This window comes from Myotis davidii, unplaced genomic scaffold (assembly GCF_000327345.1).
Source record: "Myotis davidii unplaced genomic scaffold, ASM32734v1 scaffold1363, whole genome shotgun sequence".
NCBI lineage: Eukaryota > Metazoa > Chordata > Mammalia > Chiroptera > Vespertilionidae > Myotis > Myotis davidii.
This window is the reverse complement of record NW_006294347.1, coordinates 559664-577903: the sequence shown is the minus strand read 5'-3', so window position 1 is coordinate 577903 and position 18240 is coordinate 559664. Positions and strand designations below refer to the sequence as shown.

The 18240-nt window shown below is 50.1% G+C and overlaps 1 protein-coding gene across 1 annotated transcript in view; it reads right to left on the bottom strand.

The window, feature by feature from the left end:
- ABCC8 (ATP binding cassette subfamily C member 8) overlaps positions 1 to 17096 on the bottom strand; it is a gene marked incomplete at its 3' end in the record, with an annotated part of 27653 nt that extends 10557 nt beyond the window's left edge. The window contains exons 1-5 of the mRNA XM_015566997.1: positions 16743 to 17096; positions 12329 to 12450; positions 7189 to 7355; positions 5186 to 5428; positions 4127 to 4315 (exon numbers count right to left, since the gene is read on the bottom strand). Coding sequence (XP_015422483.1) covers positions 4127 to 4315; positions 5186 to 5428; positions 7189 to 7355; positions 12329 to 12450; positions 16743 to 17038 — 1017 coding nt within the window. The remainder of the gene's footprint in view (positions 1 to 4126; positions 4316 to 5185; positions 5429 to 7188; positions 7356 to 12328; positions 12451 to 16742) is intronic.
- Between the last annotated feature and the right edge of the window lie 1144 nt (positions 17097 to 18240).

Below are 18240 nucleotides of genomic sequence, written 5' to 3'. Positions count from 1 at the left end.
ACAGAGGAGGGCCAGCTCATGCAGCCAGAGGAAGGCTTCCTGGAGGAGGTGACATCTGAGCTGGGTCTTGGCAGCTGAGAAGGGGTTAGTGAGGTGAAGGACGGAAGGAAAGACACCTCAGGCCAGAGCAGAGGCATGGGAGCTGCCACACACTAACTTCACAAAGTCACAGGAATGCATATACGTTCACAAAGTCACCCATAGTGATAGCCACAAATACAGGCATTCAAATGGGGACGCAGACTTACAGAGAAAAAGACATACCAACAGACACAGGGGCAACACAAAGGACTCACAGATAGAAACACAAGCAGTTCCAGGAGAACTCATTCAGAAACAAGCACACACACGGTCACAAACCTACACGTTTTTTCTCTGAGATTTAGAGGCCATTCAAAGCTCGGGCTCTGAGACCATACCCAGACCGTTTCTCTGTTCAGCTGACAGCCTAGAGCAGTGCTGGCAGGTTTCAGATACCAGCAGTTCTTTTGAATCCAATTTCCTCATCCTCTAGCCAGATCAGTGGCATCCATGGCAGGTGACAGATTGTGGGTGGGGGTTGGGCAGGAGAGGGCACTGGAAAAAGATATATCGTGGGCTGTGCCCAGCCTGGGTCCTAGCTTTTCCTGGCAAGTGGCAGAGGGGACAGAGGCATCAAAGATTTGTCAGGCCCTGGGACACGTCCGGTCATTAAAGAAGAAAGAAGAAATGTTTGTCCTTGCAGATGCCAAGGGCGGTGACTCTTGCCCACTGTGAGTGTCCTGGACAGGGAGGAGGGGGCAGGGCAGCCACTGATAGTGAAGCAAGCACTGGTGCCCGGCTGTGCAGGCTTCAGCAGGTGGATACGGCTAAGCAGAAAGAAGGGCTTTCTCACCGAGAGGTTTAAACATTGCAATGTGTAGCTAGAGCGTCCCTCTCTGCTGGTACATAAACACCAGGATAGCATCTGTCTCTCTGGGTGAGAGCTGCTGGGAGGCAGGGGCATGAACCAAATGACCTCAATACATGACCACTTCCCCGCATTTTCTGGGCCCAGAAGCCCAAATGAGAAGTAAGCCACATCCCAGTCAACCACTTGATTGAGGATTCTTCGTTGCTGACAGTAGAGGCTACATTTACTTTCAACTCTCATCTCTGTGTGTGTCATTTGCTGATTGCATTTGGACCTCAGAGAACATATGTTAAATGTGTAAGGCCTGCTGCTGCGGAGGCAGGGCCTCCGGTCTCAGGGACTTAGGTGCTGGCGAGTAACTGGGACAAGCGCATTCCAATGAGAGGGCAGCGAAGTCCAGGTTTGTGTTTAAATAAAGAGAAAAGAGAAGGCAAAACTAGTGTCAGATGAACTGACATCTAAGTGCTGTTCTCACCATCTCTTTGGCACATCCTGCCTCAGAGCTCTCTCCTCAGGAGAATTCCACAAGATTTTGGGGAAACACAGGAAGAAGAAGACGATGTGGACAAGCAGACAAGGGCTCTGGCCTGAGCCACTTCCTTCTGATATTAGAAACTGGCTCCATGTTGCTACAGGATTACCAATGTCGAGTGATCCGGGGTCACTTCTGACTAGAATTAAGCTAAAAGATGGCAGTCCTGTGGACAAGAGAAGCAGTCTCTTCCCCTCTCCTTTGGGTCCAATAAAGTTCAGATGCTCAAAAGCCAGAGTAAGCCTCAGAAGCCATTGAAGTCTCAATAAGCAAAAGGTGTCCTCACATTCTTGATTAAACAAGAGATCTGCCCACCTTAGCCTGACCAACTCCTATTCACCTGTCAAGGCCCCATTCAAATACCCCTTTCTCTACAAAGCTGTCAAGACCACTGGCTGAGTTAGTCATCCATCTTCTCATAGTTCCCTGTATATGCCCCCTAAGAGTAGTATTTAACACACAATATAAAAATATTTGATTCAGATTTCTCGGAGTCAGAGGTGATGGCCTCATAATTGTAAGTGCCCAGATTATGGGGGGAAAGAGACTTTGGTGCAAATCCTGACTCTGTCACACACTAGTTGAGGGCCCCAGGGAAAGTTACTTAGCCTCTCTGAGCTTTAAGTTACTCATCTGTAAAATGGGGATAAGAATACCTACATCATAAGTTTTATGGTATGTGAATTACATCTCAATAAAGCTGTTATAAAAAATACCCTAAACAGTTGTTTTGGGGATTAAATGGGATAATACATGGATCACTCCTGCACACAGCCAGGCATATAGTAAGCAGTCAATAAGTTGTGTTATTATTGTTTACTAGAGGCCTGGTGCATGAAATTCGTGCACTGGGGGTGGGGGGTCCCTCAGCTCAGCCTGTGCCCTCTCACAGTCCAGAATCCCTTGGGGGATGTCCAGCACCCCTTGCTCTTTACTGCCTGCTTGCTCACTGCTCCTTACCGCTTGGCTTCCTGCCCGGTCATTCTGGTCATTCTGCTGTAACGGTCGCTTAGGCTTTTTTACATAGACTAGAGGCCTGGTGCACAAAATTTGTGCATGGGTAGGGTCCCTAGGCCTGGCCGGCAATCAGGGCCAATCGGGGCCTTCCAGCTGCCTGCCGAGGCCTTCCTTCTGGATGCTGGCTGGGGCCGCCCTTCCCTGGGTGCCAGCTGCCAGATGGGGCCTTCCTTCATTCCACGCTGCCCCCTAGTGGTCAGCAAATGTCATAGAGAGTGATAGAATTGGCCTCCCAGTCAAACTCCCACGGGGACACTTTGCATATTAGCCTTTTATATATATTGATAGTCCTCATCATAACCATTGTCTGTATTCTCACAGCCTAACCCAGGCCTGACACATAGCAGGATTCAATAAATATTTGCTGAATAAATCAGACAAACAGACTTGGAGTGTCTCATATCCCTGACCCAAAGTGCTCAGCTGATTAATTATAGCTCAAGAAAAAATTAATATAAACCTCCAGAGAATTAACTGCTATCTGCAATTTTAGAGTCCTCGAGATGAATAACATTGCACAAGGGAGTGTCATAAATTACTAAGATCTCTAGCTAGTCATTCTCTACATCATTTTTGAACTGTTTGTGGTTAAAAGGTTATAATAATGTTCTTTCTGGGAAAATAAAACACTGAGTCTTATTAGAGGTGAAAAGTTTTCTATCTTGTGTCCATCTAAACCCAAGTGGCAGCAAAGAAACAGGTGAAAGAATTAAGTATCCCACCTCCCACCCATGGTGACTGCTACAGCACCAAGCAGGGAAAATAATTATCCAGAAAGACTTTTTGTCTCTTTCAGTTTGTAGCATCTTTAGAGCTGGAAAGGCCAGTGGATATCGTCTAGTCCAATGGATTTCAAATATTTTCAAGACATGAAACTCTTTAAAAAATAAATTCAGCCTTAGCCAGTTTGGCTCAGCAGATAGAGCATCGGCCTGCGGATTGAAGTGTTGCAAGCTCGATCCAAGAGTGCGGGAGGCAACCAATCGAAGTGTCTCTCTCACATCGATGTTTCTCTCTGTGTGTCTCTGTCCCTCTCTAAAAATCAATGGGAAAATGCCCTTGGGTGAGGATTAACAAAACAAAGCAAAACAAAACAGAAAAGAAAAGAAAAAGAAAAAAGAATTCAATGGGAAAGTCTAACATATTAATAAAACTGGGGAAGCTCTGAATGAACTCTGGATCAGGGGAGAAAAAGCCCTGGGCATGGGGATTTTCCATGTTCCTTCCCCCAACAGCAGCCCCCAGGTCCCTGCAGAACCTCGGGTGCTATGGATATGCAGAACGGGGGAAGACAGATCCCTGAACAGGTACTGAGAGTCTATTAAGGTGACATGAACTAAAAGCCAACAAGTCATAAAAGCTCTTGACCCTGAGTACACAAATGCACTTCCTGCAACTTTCTCAGCGACTAAGTAACCGGGAGAGCTATTCCGGTGGTGAAGGCATGAGGAGCAGAGCAGGGCTCCAGAAATCCTCTTGGGGCACAAGCTCGCCTCCGGGCATTTCTGTGGACCGATGCGGAGCATCTTCTGGATGGGCATATTGCCAAGTGAGGAGCGGTATTGTGCATGTGTGAGGAGTTACCCTACAGCAGCCACAGCTCACACACGTGGGCCTCTGGCACGTCCTCACCCACCAGTGAAAACTTTCCAAAGGGTGCCCTGCTCTACCCCTGGGGGACCTACCTTGGGCTGGAAGACATGGTTCTCCTTCCCTAGGTGGTCCACGATTCCGAAGATGCACATGGGTCCGGCGAAGCCCAGTAGGTCGGCCAAGATGCGGAAAGTGCTGCTGAGGACCAGGCGTCTCCCGAAGGCATGGCAGAGGGCCCGCCAGATGGCCCGGGCGCCCTGTGGGCTCTGTGTGTCCTTCCGCTGCCCAGAGAGACCCACGGCCAGGTCAGAGCGGCTGAGGGCCCAGCATCCCAGGAAACCCCTGGCTCCTGCTGCCTGGGGAAACCTGGTGGCCATGTCTGCTGCCGACAGATGAACTCCAGGAAGAGATCATGGAACCACCAAGTGCCTAGGTGGGTGGGCCCATCAATGCCAACATGGTCCAGATGGGGAAACTGAGGCCAGAATATCGATCAAGGTCACACAGCTGTCAGGGACTATGTGATGAGCATAACACTGTAATGAGGAGTGGCACATGCCACACTTACTCGCTCTCGCCTGCCAGCGCATCTGCCTCGGTGTTTTCCCACCATGCCAGGGCAGAGGCAGCGAAGGAGCACTGAACTGGGAGTCGGACGACTGGCTCTGATACCTGCCAGCGGTGGACCAACTCTGAGGAGGTCATGGCCTTTCCCAGGACCTCAGTTTCCTACTCAGTGATGTGGGGAGATCCTTTTCTGGCCCAACTCATAGGATCAGGCCACTAACGTCCTGCTCTCCAAAACGAGTGAAAACTCCCACCGTTAATCACTGATGAAGAGCACAGGACATATGGTATCCAGTGGGGTCACTACCCTTCTCATGGCCTCAGTTTCCCCACCTGGAAACTGAGGGTGTTAGACTGGATGACCTAAACTATAAGGGCCATTCCAGCTATGACTGCCCTATGGCTCAGTGGCCCTGGACTTGTCCCGGGCTCACTGTGTGACTTGGGGCAAACCTCTTCCCCTCCCAGGCCTCAGTTTCCCCACCTGTCCCCCCTGGGGTTTGATCTGATGCTTTCTGAGGATCCCATCTGTGACTCTAAACCAGAGGGCAGGGAAGGGATGGTGTGGCCATGCTCCCACTGACCACCTGGGCGTCGAAGGCCTCGCGGAGCCGCCGGTAGTTGGTCAGGGCCCTCATGGCGATGGGCAGCTTCCCGATAACGCGGAGATCAATGGGCTTCTTGTGCGCAGTCTTGATGAAGGCGTTCATCCACCAGTACGTGCCTTTGGACAGCAGGTTCACGAAGGGCTGCAGGAAGCGCACCCCCAGGTCCTGCAGGTCCTCGGGGGGCTTCACCTCCCTCGGCGTCTTGAAGAAGATGTATCTCTGTGGGGCACACAGGCCACTGGGGATGGGCAAGTGCAACTTCTCCCCACTCTCCAGTGGCCCCAGCAGCAAACACCTGGGGTTATGACTCCCACCCTCTATCAAATGGGACCATCGTTTGCCTATTTCCAGGAAAAGGAACACTCAATCCTTTGGCCACCAACACCAGGGCCTCCTGACTCTTCACTGGGGCTCTCTGAATCCCCTGGGCTGGGCTGGGTTCCAGTGAGATTGGGGGAGAGCAGAGATCCCCCATATGCTGTCTTCTCCACAAATGGGAGGATATCAACAAACAAAGTTTCCAGAACATGGAGCCATGCAGACCTGGGTTCGAATCCTGCCTCTTCCACTTACTAAATTTTTGGACAAATCTTATCTAAAATGTTTCTTCATCTACAAAGGGGGTGGTGCTTGCATCATAGAGGATGCTGTGAGGGTCAGTTGAGGTAGGGAATGTAGGAAACCCTTATACCCTACAAATCAACTAAAAACAGAGGAGTCAGAGAAATGCACATTGAAGTAGCATTTCCCACTCATCAGACTGGCCCAAATGAGAAATGGCCGTAGCCCCCAGTGCTGGTTGGAGGAAGGAAAAGGGTTTTCTTATTTATTGCTGGTAGATTACAGCTTTTCTGGAAGGTGATCTGCAACAATGATTAAAACTTAAAATACACAGAGTGTTTGAACCAGCAACTCAACTCCTTGGACTCTCTCCCATAGAAATAAAAGCAGCAATACATAAAGATATAGTAAGTATGTTTAATACACCATTGTTTGTGGAGGCAAAAACTTGGCAACAAAATGAATGCCCATTAATAGGGTAATGGCTGAAAAATTATGGCTCAACCACATGATGGAATATTATGCAGCCATTAAGCAAACAAAATAGCCATACTACACTTGGGGGGAGTCCTAAGAGATATCTGTTGGATGAAAAAAGCAAGATGCAGAAAACTGTAATATAATCCCATTTTTTATAAAACAAATATTGAGAGAAAAAACTGTGTGTGTGCGTGTATACAGAGTACCCCTCCCCCCCAAAATGTATACACATTTTTTTTGTGATTACTCAATTGATGTTTTTTTTCTTTTCAGATTTAACCCATTGGAATTAATAATTACTCAAAGTGTGTATACATTTTTTGGGGATACTCTATATATGTGTGTGTGTTGAGGAAAAAAAAACACCCTGGATAGAAGTTTATGCTATTATATTAATAAAAACAAAGAATGGAAGATCACAGATTAGGTTGTTAATCTGGATTACCTGAGAAAGGAAAGGGAGGGACAGGGAGGCTAGGGGAGGGGATGATCCTAGAGAGTAAAGGGGGCAAGCAAAAATGACAACAAAACAAAAGACATGTATGCAGCCACATTGACTCATTCACATATATGTGTAACTATATGAACACATTAAAATAAAAACAAGTATCATCCCTCCCCTCCCCCTGAAAAAATAATCAAACAAACTTGGAGAAGGCAGTGCCTGAAGCTTTTATTTCCCCTCTGTGGGATTAAGTGCAGAATCCTATAACCTTGCTAACACATCCTGTCACCTTCCTTCCCTCTGGGCAGCTGGGCCAGATGGAATGTTGCTCCAGAAACTTCTGACACTGGCCTCAGCGCCCCTTGCTGAGGCAGGTGAAACAAGCTGACTTCCAGGACCTGGCTAAGAAGCAGGACACTGGTCAGGAGCCCCGCCCTAGCCCAGGTGCGTCCTCAGGTTGGGGGAGGGGGCAGCCCAGGAGGGGCCTGCTTACCCTCACCCTGATGACATTGACCTCCACGAGCAGCAGCATTCCGTAGAGGATAACCAGCAGCCCCGTGAGGCAGAATCGCAGCTGCGAGAAGCCGATGTCGTGGTCATAGAACTTGACAAACTTGATGGTCTTGGTGATGAAGGCCAGCATCCAGTAGGCCAGCAGGGCTGTGGAGGAGAGACAGAGAGCAAAGAGGGTGTGTGTGTGCCCCCATGCATGTGCAAATACGTGGGAGAAAGCACTTTAAACATATTGTCTCATTTATTCCTTACAATAGCCTTGAGAGAGAAGTATGTGTCACACCCCCAATTTAATAGACAAAGGAGTTGAGGCTCAGAAAGCTGAGGTGACTGATCCTAGGTCGTACAGGCTCCACCCTAGAATGGGAATTGTGGGATTTCCAAGCTGAGATCTTAACAGTCTTTCATTCCAGCCCTTTCATTTCACAGATGAGGAAACTGAGGCCCAGAGAGAGGAGGTGACCTGCCCAAGCTCACTGCAAGCTAGTAACAGAGAGAGGGTGAGGGTAGAGGTCCCAGGCTCTCCAGTCCAGAGCCGATTACTGCATGATGCTGCTGCTCAGGGGGCCTGGGTATGAGGGATACAAAAGGTCACCGTCTGACCGGGTGGCTCAGTTGGTTGGAACATTGTTCTATACACCAAGAGGTTTTGGGTTCGATTCCCAGTCAGGGCACCTTCCTAGGTTGTGGTTTGATCCTGGTTGGGGCACATATGGGAAGTAACAGATGGATGTTTTTCTCTCTCTCCCTATACCTCTAGTAGAGGTCCCAGGCTCTCCAGTCCAGAGCCGACTACTGCATGATGCTGCTGCTCAGGGGACCTGGGTATGAGGGATACAAAAAGTCACAGTCTGACCAGGTGGCTCAGTTGCTTGGAACATCGTTCCATACACCAAAAGGTTTTGGGTTCGATTCCCAGTCAAGCACATTCCTAGGTTGTGGTTTGATCCTGGTCGGGGCACATATGGGAAGTAATAGATTGATGTTTCTCTCTCACATGGATGTTTCTCTCTCTCCCTATATCTCTAAAAAATCAATAAAAATATATCCTCGGTGAGGATTAAAAAAAGGGTGAGCCACAGAACTGGGGGGCAGTGTGTACAGTGATTAGGACTGGGCCCTACAGCGAAATACAGCTGGGCTCAGATCCTGTGACTTAACAGCTATGTGACCCTAGGTAAGTCATTTAACCCTTCTAGGCCTCAGTTGCCTTATCCATCAAATGGGGATAATAATAGTACTATCTGAAAAGTTGTTGTGAGCAGAGTATGAAAGGCATTTAGCACAGTGAGCCTGGCACACAGTGGGTGCTCTTTGGACAATAGCTGTTAATATTTTTATTATCTTCAGATTTCAGACCTGGGGTCATAAATATCAGAAGCTGTCAGTGGATTCCATCCTCTTAATTCCCACCACTGCCACCTACCAATAAGCCAGTCAGCTGGCAACAACAAGAAGAGCACAGGCAGCTCCTCCCCACGTCACTCCCTAGAGCCATCAGCAGATAAAGTCAGCCTGACTCCTCTCTAGACCTCACCTGGCCCTCCATCCTTAAGTGGGCCTGGACATGAATCCCAGAACATCTCTAGGGACAAAAGCTGGGGTCTGCCCCAGCCTGGCTCTGAGCTGGGTGCTAGGTTGAGGCACTGAACTTGCCTGGAGAGGGGCAAATGCCCTCTCAGCTCTGTCTGGTCTCCAGGTCACAGGGATCCCATAGCTGGAGGCCATCTCCCTGCTTCCACCTACACTCCCCTGGAAAGGCTCTATCCCAGGCGCCAGATCCTCTTTCGTCCTTAGTGAGGGTCACCTACTGGGGCCAAGGCCTCACACTGGTCTTGCCTCTAACTCTTAACAGACATGGTCTGATTTGATCTTCATAACAACCTGATGGCGTAGGGACTTACTATTCCTGTCCAGGTGGGAAAATGAGGCTCAGAGAGCCTAAGTGTCTTGTCCAAGGTCACACAGGGAGTTAGTGGTGGACCCAGGACTAAGCCCAGACGTTATCTCCTCAGTCCCATCCTACAGTGCTGAGTCCTCAGCTTGTTGCCAGACACAGCCGCACCCAGCAAAAGCTTAGTGCTTGACTGAGAAAAGGGGAAAGGAAAAAGAGTGGTGGCTTACAGAGGCTGCTGGGGAGATTAGGTTCAGAATGCCAGTTTCTCCTGCTTCTTTCCCCCTCCTCTCTCTCAGCCCCACATTCCACGCATTACCAAGTTCTGGCAATTTTACCCCCAAATATCTTGAATCCATTCACTTCTTTCCATCCTGGTGGCCACCCGGATCCAGGCTGTCCTGGTGCCTACCCTGGACCTCCTTGAGAGCTTCTCATGGCTTCCCCACTCTCCTCACCCAATCTAGCCTCCATAAAGCAAGACATATCAAACATGATCTCAACGCACCCATGTTCGTAGCAGCATTATTCACAACAGACAAAGGTGGACACAACTCAGTGTCCGTGGCCTGATGAATGGATAAACAAAATGTGGTCTACACATACGATGGACTATCATTTAGCCTTAAAAAGGACGGGCATTCTGACACATGTTACAATCTGGGGGAACTTTGAGGATATTATGCTAGGATAAGTGATCCAGCCACAAAAGAACCAAGTAGAGTATGATTCCAATCATATGAGGTACCTAGAGTAATCAGATTCATAGAGACAGAAAGAACAGTGCTTGTGAGGGGTTGGGGGAGAGGGAAATGGGAGTTATTGCTTAATGGGTACAGAGTTTCAGCTTGGGAAGATGAACAATGTTGGAGATGGATGGTGATAATGGCTACACGACAATATAAATGTGCTTAATTCCACTGTGCTATAGACTTAAAAGTGGTGAAAAGGTAAAATTTATGTCACACATATTTACACACACACACACACACACACACACACACACACACCCCACTCCTCAATGGTGTGCCTTCAAGGCCCTGTCTAGTGCAAGCCCCATCTGCCATGCCAATCTTCAAAATTCAGCTCCCTTCTGTTCTGCACTCCAGCCACTATTTTTCTCCCAGATTTCCTAATGTGCGTTGTTCCTCCTGCCTCATGTGCTATTCCTTTTCCTAAAGCGCTCCCCTCATTTCTCCTAAATAGTTGCTACTTATCCTTCAGTTCTCAGCTCAAACATGACTTTTTCATAGGACATTTCCTTGTTCTCACCTGGGGCCCCAGAATCAAGGTTGTTTTGTGGGACAATGGAAGCTGCATCGTGCTTCATCTTTCTGTGGGACTCCAGACCTGTGATCAGAAAGTAGCCTCCTCAGAGGACCAGCTATTCCCCCAAATACCCACTGCCCCCTCTCATTCCACTTTCCCCTGTTCTAGAATTTCTGGCTCTGTGGCGAGCAAAACTCTGACAAAGGGGAATGAGGGAGTTAGTCCTTGCTCCTTGGAGAAGGACAGGGCCATCCATGGGTGGTAATTTGTGCCTTAAGGGGAGAATATTATGTGTTTCTCAGAGAAAGAGAAAATGAACTCACCAGATGCCCAGATAGGGGGGATCCAGGGGGACCAGGCAGTTAATGAGGGATTCTCTGTGCATGAGAAGCTGCTTCAGAACCCAGAGTGGGAGGTCTCTGAAGCCTGTATTTAAGATTTCCCTCCATACCTGCCCCCCCTTTGTCTCCCAGCCACACTGACCCGGGGCCCCCAGGGCAGCGGGATCACCTGGATGATCAATGGAGCTCAGCTCCCACCTTACACAGGAAGGTAGGCCTGTGATCAGCTTGGGAAACACTATCGACCCCCTCACAACACTGTGCTGTCTCTGACTTAGTCCAGAGAGGTCCACATTCCAGATGTCAATTAGATGCTGTGCCTTAATGACACACAGGCTGACCACAGCCTACCAGCCAGATGAACAGCCTGGTGTTAGGCATGTAGATTGAGCCCAAACACAGAGGCAGATCTGTGGATTTATACCTTTGGCCCGTGCACACCCTGAGGACTTTAGACATACAGTCTCAGAACAGTTAAGACCCTGTTGGGGTGCCATAGTCCTGGCACCTCTGAGCTTCTGTTTCCTGACCTATCAAGGGGAAATAATAGTGATGCTTACCTCACAGCATTATTGTAAAGATTAAATGAGTTAATATATGTAAAATGCTTCGGATAGTGTCTGACACCTAGTAAGTCTAAGTGAGTGTCCACTGTTAGTATTTTTAACTTCTGAATTTCAGGGTCCACATCTGTAAAATGGGAATAGCAACAGTAGCAATAGGGAGGTTGTGGGACTAAGTGAGATCAGGCACGTAAGAAGCTTAGCACTGAGCCTGCGTGCAGTACATGCTCCGCAAATGTCCACAGGTATCACTTTTGTTGCTGCCTGGGACCCCAGCCACTTAGTGTCGGAAGCTCTAGGCTGGCACTCCTTCCTGAGTCTCTTTAAATGTTGGCAACCACAGGTTCTAGTCCCGCGGCCTTTCTCTCCTCCCTCGAGCTGACCTCATCCGGGCTCAAGCTTGAGATGCTACCTGTAAGCCTGTGACGGTGGAAGGAACATCTCAAGCCCTGAGCCCTGCCCCGCCCCCCCCCATTTATCTAATTCTACTCATTTACTTAGTGGCCTATTTGATATTTAAGTTGGCATCTCAGCGACATCTCAAGCTCGACATGCAGGGAGAAAAATTGACCTCTACTGCACCCCAATTCTTGCTCCTTTGCCATGTCAGTTATTAATACCACTATTTGCCTAAGCACTCAAACCCAAAGCCCCTGACCTCATCTCCTACCATTTCCCCCTTTTCCAGTTGATTCCTTTGACAAGTTTCTTCCTGTCAGAAGGCCTTTGCACTTGCTGGTCCATCTGCGTGGAACATTCGTCCCCCAAATATCTGCAAGCTCACTCTTATCAGAAGCCTCCTCTACACGGACAGCCCCACTGCATCGCTCTCTGCCACTGACTCAGCTTTATGTTCGTCACAGCACCAGCACTACCTGTTTATTTACTCCATTTGCCTGTCTGTAAGCTCCGCGATGGCAGGGTTTTTTTCCTTCTCCACTTCTGAACCTCTAGCACGTAGAAGAGTGCCTGGCACATAGGAGTCCTCAGTAAACAAGATCTAAAGGAATGAAAGGAAGTTCCTACCCCTCCCGGCCCCTTTCCCTGCCCTACCGATCAGCAGCTTAGGGAAGTTGGAGGTCTCGATGTTGTGATAGTAGACCACGGAGGTGACAGCAGCCATGAACGCCATCCCGGCCGGCATGTACAGGTGAAGTCGGCGGGATTCGGTCACCCTGAGAAGGGGCAAGAGACAGACAGACAGACAGACAGGATGTGGATATGCTGAGTACCCCAACAGAGCAGCCCAGGCCTTGGGCTTAGGGCTCAGCACACAGGACTCATGCACAGCTCCACACCATTCGCTGGCAGCTCTTCCCAGTCATACTACAAACGTGCCCGCTAAGTAAGGGGCCCAGGAGGCCTCACAGAGATGCCAGGAAGGCTCGGTGGTCAGGCTTTGGGATTCACAGCCTTTTTTCCCGGGGTTCGTGCTCATAGAACCTGGTGCAGGGAAGCCAGCCTCGGCAGTCGCAGCTGCAGAGCGTCTGGCCTGGAACCACTTTTCTGGGAGTGAGCACAGCGGGGTCTCGGTCCTCAGGGTGCTCTGGGCAGTGCAGGAGCCTGCGCATCACAGCTGTCTTCGTGACAGCCCCATTTAGCATGAACAGCGCAGGTCAGCATTGCTACTCCTCCCCAGGCGCTGTGATAATAACACTGATAGGCAATATTTATTGAGCATTTACCGTGTACCAGGCACTGTTCTTAGCGCTTCCTGTACGTCAACTCACTTTCTCTTCATAAAATACCATGAAGCCAAGTCATAAGGCCAAGGCCACTGTCTTGGTTTCCTCCTTTGGGCCGGGGATGAAGGCAGCCCATGCCAGCTCATCCCCTCCCATCTTTACTCACAGAGGCCTGGGGGGGGGCGGCTCTGGTCTGGTGATCAGACCCCTAGGGAGCCAGAGCTCCTCCCAGACCTGAGGCTTCCCCAAGACCAGTGAGAAGGCTCACCTACTTGGTCCTGATCCTGCCCTTCCCAAGCTCCCTCCTATAGACAGCAAAACCCACAGCCAGCACCACAGGCTCAGTGATGAGCCTCAAACCATTCGTCTAGCATTGCCCAGGCTGCTCTTTCCACTGAAGCCGTGCTGGGATCCCCCCATTGCCAGACGGCCTCCTCCAGTGTCCCGTCTCGGGCTGCTCTTGCTTGCACTGCTCCTTCTCTACAGCCCAGAAAGGCCCCCGCCCTCGACAAGCTGACAGTAGAGAGAGGGCAAGCACCTCAGAGCTGACTGACCAGACAGCCTAGGACAGTGATACTGCAGATGAGCAGAGGCTGAGAGCACAAAGGAGCTGGTGGGTGGAGGAGCTGCACAGGGGAGGTGGCACCAGGCTGGACTTTGAAGGATGAGCAGGAGTTCCACAGAGAAGGAGAGGGGAGCATGTTGGAACCCCAAGTGGTCTGTTGGGACTAGGGCATAGGTATAGAGGCCGCGGGGAGCTGTTCACCAAATGGTATGTTCCTCTCTTTCCATGCTAAAAGAACTACAAGTCTGCTCCAACAGCAATGCGCCCAGCCCCAGGGAATGGATGGTGATTGGTTCAAGCACCATGCAGTTCCATACCCCTTTGCCAGTGATTTGTCTAAGAGTGGTCATAGCACCCAACTCCAGCCAATGAGATGGAAAGGAAAGCCTGCAGAGGACGTCTGCATGAGGAAGAGGCATGTGGGGAGCATGAGTGACCATGAGAGAAGATGCAGCAGACACACAGAGGGTAGAGTAAAAAGATGGGGAGAGCTGGGTCCCTGACGCCATCACTAAGTCACCACACCAACTAAAAAAGGCAACTTCAGGCTTCTTGTTAAATGAGACAGTAAATGTCAATTTTCCTTAATCCTCGATCAATGGATATTTTCAGCAAAATATTGATATGTGACAAGGCAATCAGTCACCAGTGGGGACCCTGAGAGCAACCAACACTCGGCCCAGGGGGTCCAGGGGGCTTCAGAACTCTTGCCTCTGTACTCCTTGAAGTAGTTTTGAAAAAACTCTATAGACTCTCGCACATTTTGAAAGTGACATCTAACATGTCACATCATTTAAGTTTAAATGAATTATTATTTTTTTGCCACAGAAAGTAGAAATGCTAAATATTTTATAAGAAATAAGATGAGGAATAACCATAATTGAAATAAATATTTCATGACATGACTTCGTAAAATAGGTGTTGGCTGCTTTACTGAGTAGTATACGCTAAATTAGGTAAAAAATTAGGGACCGTTTTTTACATATGGGCTTTATGCCGTGTATGGTGGTGGTCTGGGGAAACATTCTACTTATATATTTTTTAAAAATGCGTCCTCATTAACCCACACTGCTCTGGTTTTTCCGAACCCAGAGCATCACACAGAAATAAGACCCAAAGGAAGACAGGAAGTCCTATAGCAGTGATGGCGAACCTTTTGAGCTCGGTGTGTCAGCATTTTGAAAAACCCTAACTTAACTCTGGTGCCGTGTCACATATAGAAATTTTTTGATATTTGCAACCATAGTAAAACAAAGACTTATATTTGTGATATTTATTTTATATATTTAAATGCCATTTAACAAAGAAACATCAACCAAAAAAATGAGTTCACGTGTCACCTCTGACACGCGTGTCATAGGTTCGCCATCACTGTCCTACAGGGTAAGGATGGCTTGATTAATCACTAAACGAGGCTTATCCTAAATTAAAGTCAAGTTTGAAGACCACTGCTTTAACCAGCCTCCACTCCCACCTGCCCCCTAGACTTCCAGGCAGGTCTGTAAACCCAGGCCAGGGTGGACTGGGGGTGCCACAGGGCAGGGACTGTGGCTTCTCTTCCTGTCTGCTCCTTTCTGATGCCCCTCCCTCACACTTGCTTGTTCAGGGTTTTGGGGCCACAGATAGAGGCCAGCCAAGACCAGCAAGTGCCCAGTTCAGGAGCTGACCTGTCTGCTGGGGAGGAGAGGGTGGTTTGCACTGAGCTGGAGAGGTTTGGGATACAGGTGCAGCCCACACAGGAGGGGCTGCTGGACAGCCTAAGGCAGAAAAGTCCTCGACCTGGTTCACTCCAGTCTCCCATGCTCTGGGGATATGCTATCTGCCCAGGGCTCTGCCACTCCTTGTCTGGCACTCTGTTTGTGCTCTAATTCCATCCTCCATGGCCCTGTGAAGCAGGCAAGGCAGGGATTATAATGCTCATTTCATAAGAATGAAAGAGAGGCTGGGTGGCTTGTCCAAAGACCCACAGCTGGTATGTACATGGCAGAAGCGCTAGCAGAAGACCCAGGCCTACCTTCTCCATGGGCGGAGTGTCTTTCTCTGTCCCTGCTAATTATAACCTACTGGGTATTTCTGGCCTAAAGGCTCACACGGCATCCCTCCCCTATCTAGCATTTGTGTGCTTTGAAAGGGGTGCTGGGGACTTGTCACCTGCTAGTCACTGTGGCTGTAACGCATTCTGGTCATCTGGCTGGTCTGGGGACTCTGATACTCAGGAGAAGCCTCAAGGCAAGCAGTTATCACAGAGATTACCACTGAAGCCAGGATGCAGGGACACTGACAGTAGGAGGGTGGGGGATCCCACCCCCCTGCCATCCAGCTGCAGGAGCCCGGGCTGGCAGGAGTCGGGTCTGAGCACACACTGATTCCAGCTCAGAAGGGCTGGACCTCAGATATTTAAGCCAAATGCCAGCACTTTTCACCACCTCCTCGCCGGCAGTCGGCAGTCGCCGAGCCTTGCTGATTCTTCCGTTCTTCCTTCGTGACAAGACTGCTTCGCCCCCTCCTCTTCTGCGCTCCCAACTGCTGACACGCCATAAGCAGCTGCTATTATTTCTCACCTGATGACTGCAATCACCTCCTAAGTGCTGTTTCTACCTCCACGTTCTCCCTGGCTCCAAACCTGCCCTGGACACCCCCTAGGGTTCGCACCTAAAAGTGCTGTGCTGATTACCGCCGATTACACTCAACCTCCATCGCTCTGCTCACGCACCTGCTGTGTTTCATGCTTCAGCCCCATGCACTTCTCCCAACCCGCCTGCTTTTCTAGGTGGTGCCTTTGTGCCTACAGGCACGGAGAGCTGACTGTGAGGATGCTGGATGCCAGGCTGAGGACTAAGGACATTATATACAATTGGAAACCAAGGAAAGATCTTAAGCAAGAGTATCCTCCCTCCCCACCAGTAAGGTAACCCCAGCAGCTGGTAGAAGAGGCTGGGTACCTTCCACAGAGTTGGGCACTCCAATAGGCTCTGGGATGATCTCACTGGGTTGTGGCATTCAGATCTGGGTTCCCTGCTGCACTGAGAGCAGGGCTCACTTGTGTCTGGTACCTGGCACAGAGAGTGGCACACAGGAGATGCTGGGGGAACAGTTGCTGGGTTCATTTAGCAAGTGATACCGGCTCATGGAATGCAGGTGAGCCGGGCTCTCCCTGAGCCTTTCAGGAAGCACCTGGAGCAGATCCGTTCTCCTGAGTTCCCCGAGAATCACTCACCCGTCAGACAGGATGCCCTCGGCGATCTCACACACCAGGACGAAGAGCAGCATGAAGGTCAGGATCCAGCGCAGGTTGTGCCCAGGGAAGTGGAGCCACGTGCTGTGGTGGATGTGTACCTTAGAGCTCTGACTGCCCCATCCTGCAAGGAGAGACAGGAACAGATGGGAAGCCTGGTGAATGGGGAGGAAGGTGCATGAACCCCAGGAAGCTGCTTCGACACTGGGTCCACGGTGCGGGGAGGAGCGTACCCCTTGGTACACCTGTGCCTGAGGACGCTGGAGTCTGGTACACATGAACTAAATGTCCAAGCATGAAGCCTGGACCCGCCCAGGCCCACCTATACAGGTACCCATTTTATATATTGATCTCTTGTGTGACAAGTTATCACATAAATAAACCATTTGGTTGAGGACAGAAGTGTAAATGTTGGTATAATTTTTGATACACATATGAGCATATGTTGCATATGCTTCCTTCTTGTTTCTATTTGTCAACAACTAGCAACTCTGCTTCTGCAGCATCCTGCTCTTTTGAATTTTGTTACAATATGTTCTTTCTTCCCCAAAACTGCATATGAATTTTAAGATTTGCTTTTTTTATTCTTAGACTGAATCACCACCTTTTGAGGAGGCAGGGGGATGAGCTGACAGAGCCAGCCAGCTTGGGAAATTCAAGGTCTTGAAGAGGGATGAAGGGGACGCGGTGAAGAGCCAGGCATGAGCATGATTGCCAGGGCAGTGGCGCCCAACTTTGCAGAGAGCTTTCAAGCAGTGGCGCGGGGGGCCTCTGGCGTCCAAAGTCAGGGGCTGCTGGCAGGCAGCCTGAGAAGTTGCGCTCCAGAGACAGGCGCCCACGTGGGGTCGCAGGGAAGGGGATCCTTGTCCCTAGCTCCCCGCTCTCCTCGCCTAGGCCGAGTGGGACCCTGGGATTGTCAGAGACCACACAAGGGTTTGCAGGGCCTCGGTCCGTCTCTGAGGCTTGTCCCCTTTCGGGGATCCCCTCCCCGAGTCCCTCCCTGCACACTCCTCCTGGGCCCAGCTTCGGCTGACAGGCTGCACTCCTCTTGGGCCCAGCTTCGGCTGACAGGGAGGGTGCCTTGGGGGAGGGGTGACCCGGCTCAACACAGCCCGAACCCCTCCCGACCTTTTCAGTGGGTACAGAAACCTCTGTGTTCCCCTTTCTCCACCCCAGCTCCGGTCCTGAGGTGACAAAACTTGGGGATTCCCTGGGTTTGGAGCGTCCGCCTTGTTCGGTGCAGGTTCAGGGCCACCCGGGGGAGTAAAGGGAAGTGCAGATGTGAGAGTGCGGACCGAGGGGTAGTCCACAGAGCAGGGGACTCGGGGAGGGGATCCCCGAAGGGGGACAAGCCGCGGCCTGTTTAGGTTTAGAGATGACTCAGGATGTCATTGGAGCTTGCTGCTTGGGAATTTCTAATGTGGGGAAAGCTTGTGGGAAATTTGAAGGTGGCTGTGAAGCCCCCTGGTATACGGTAGTA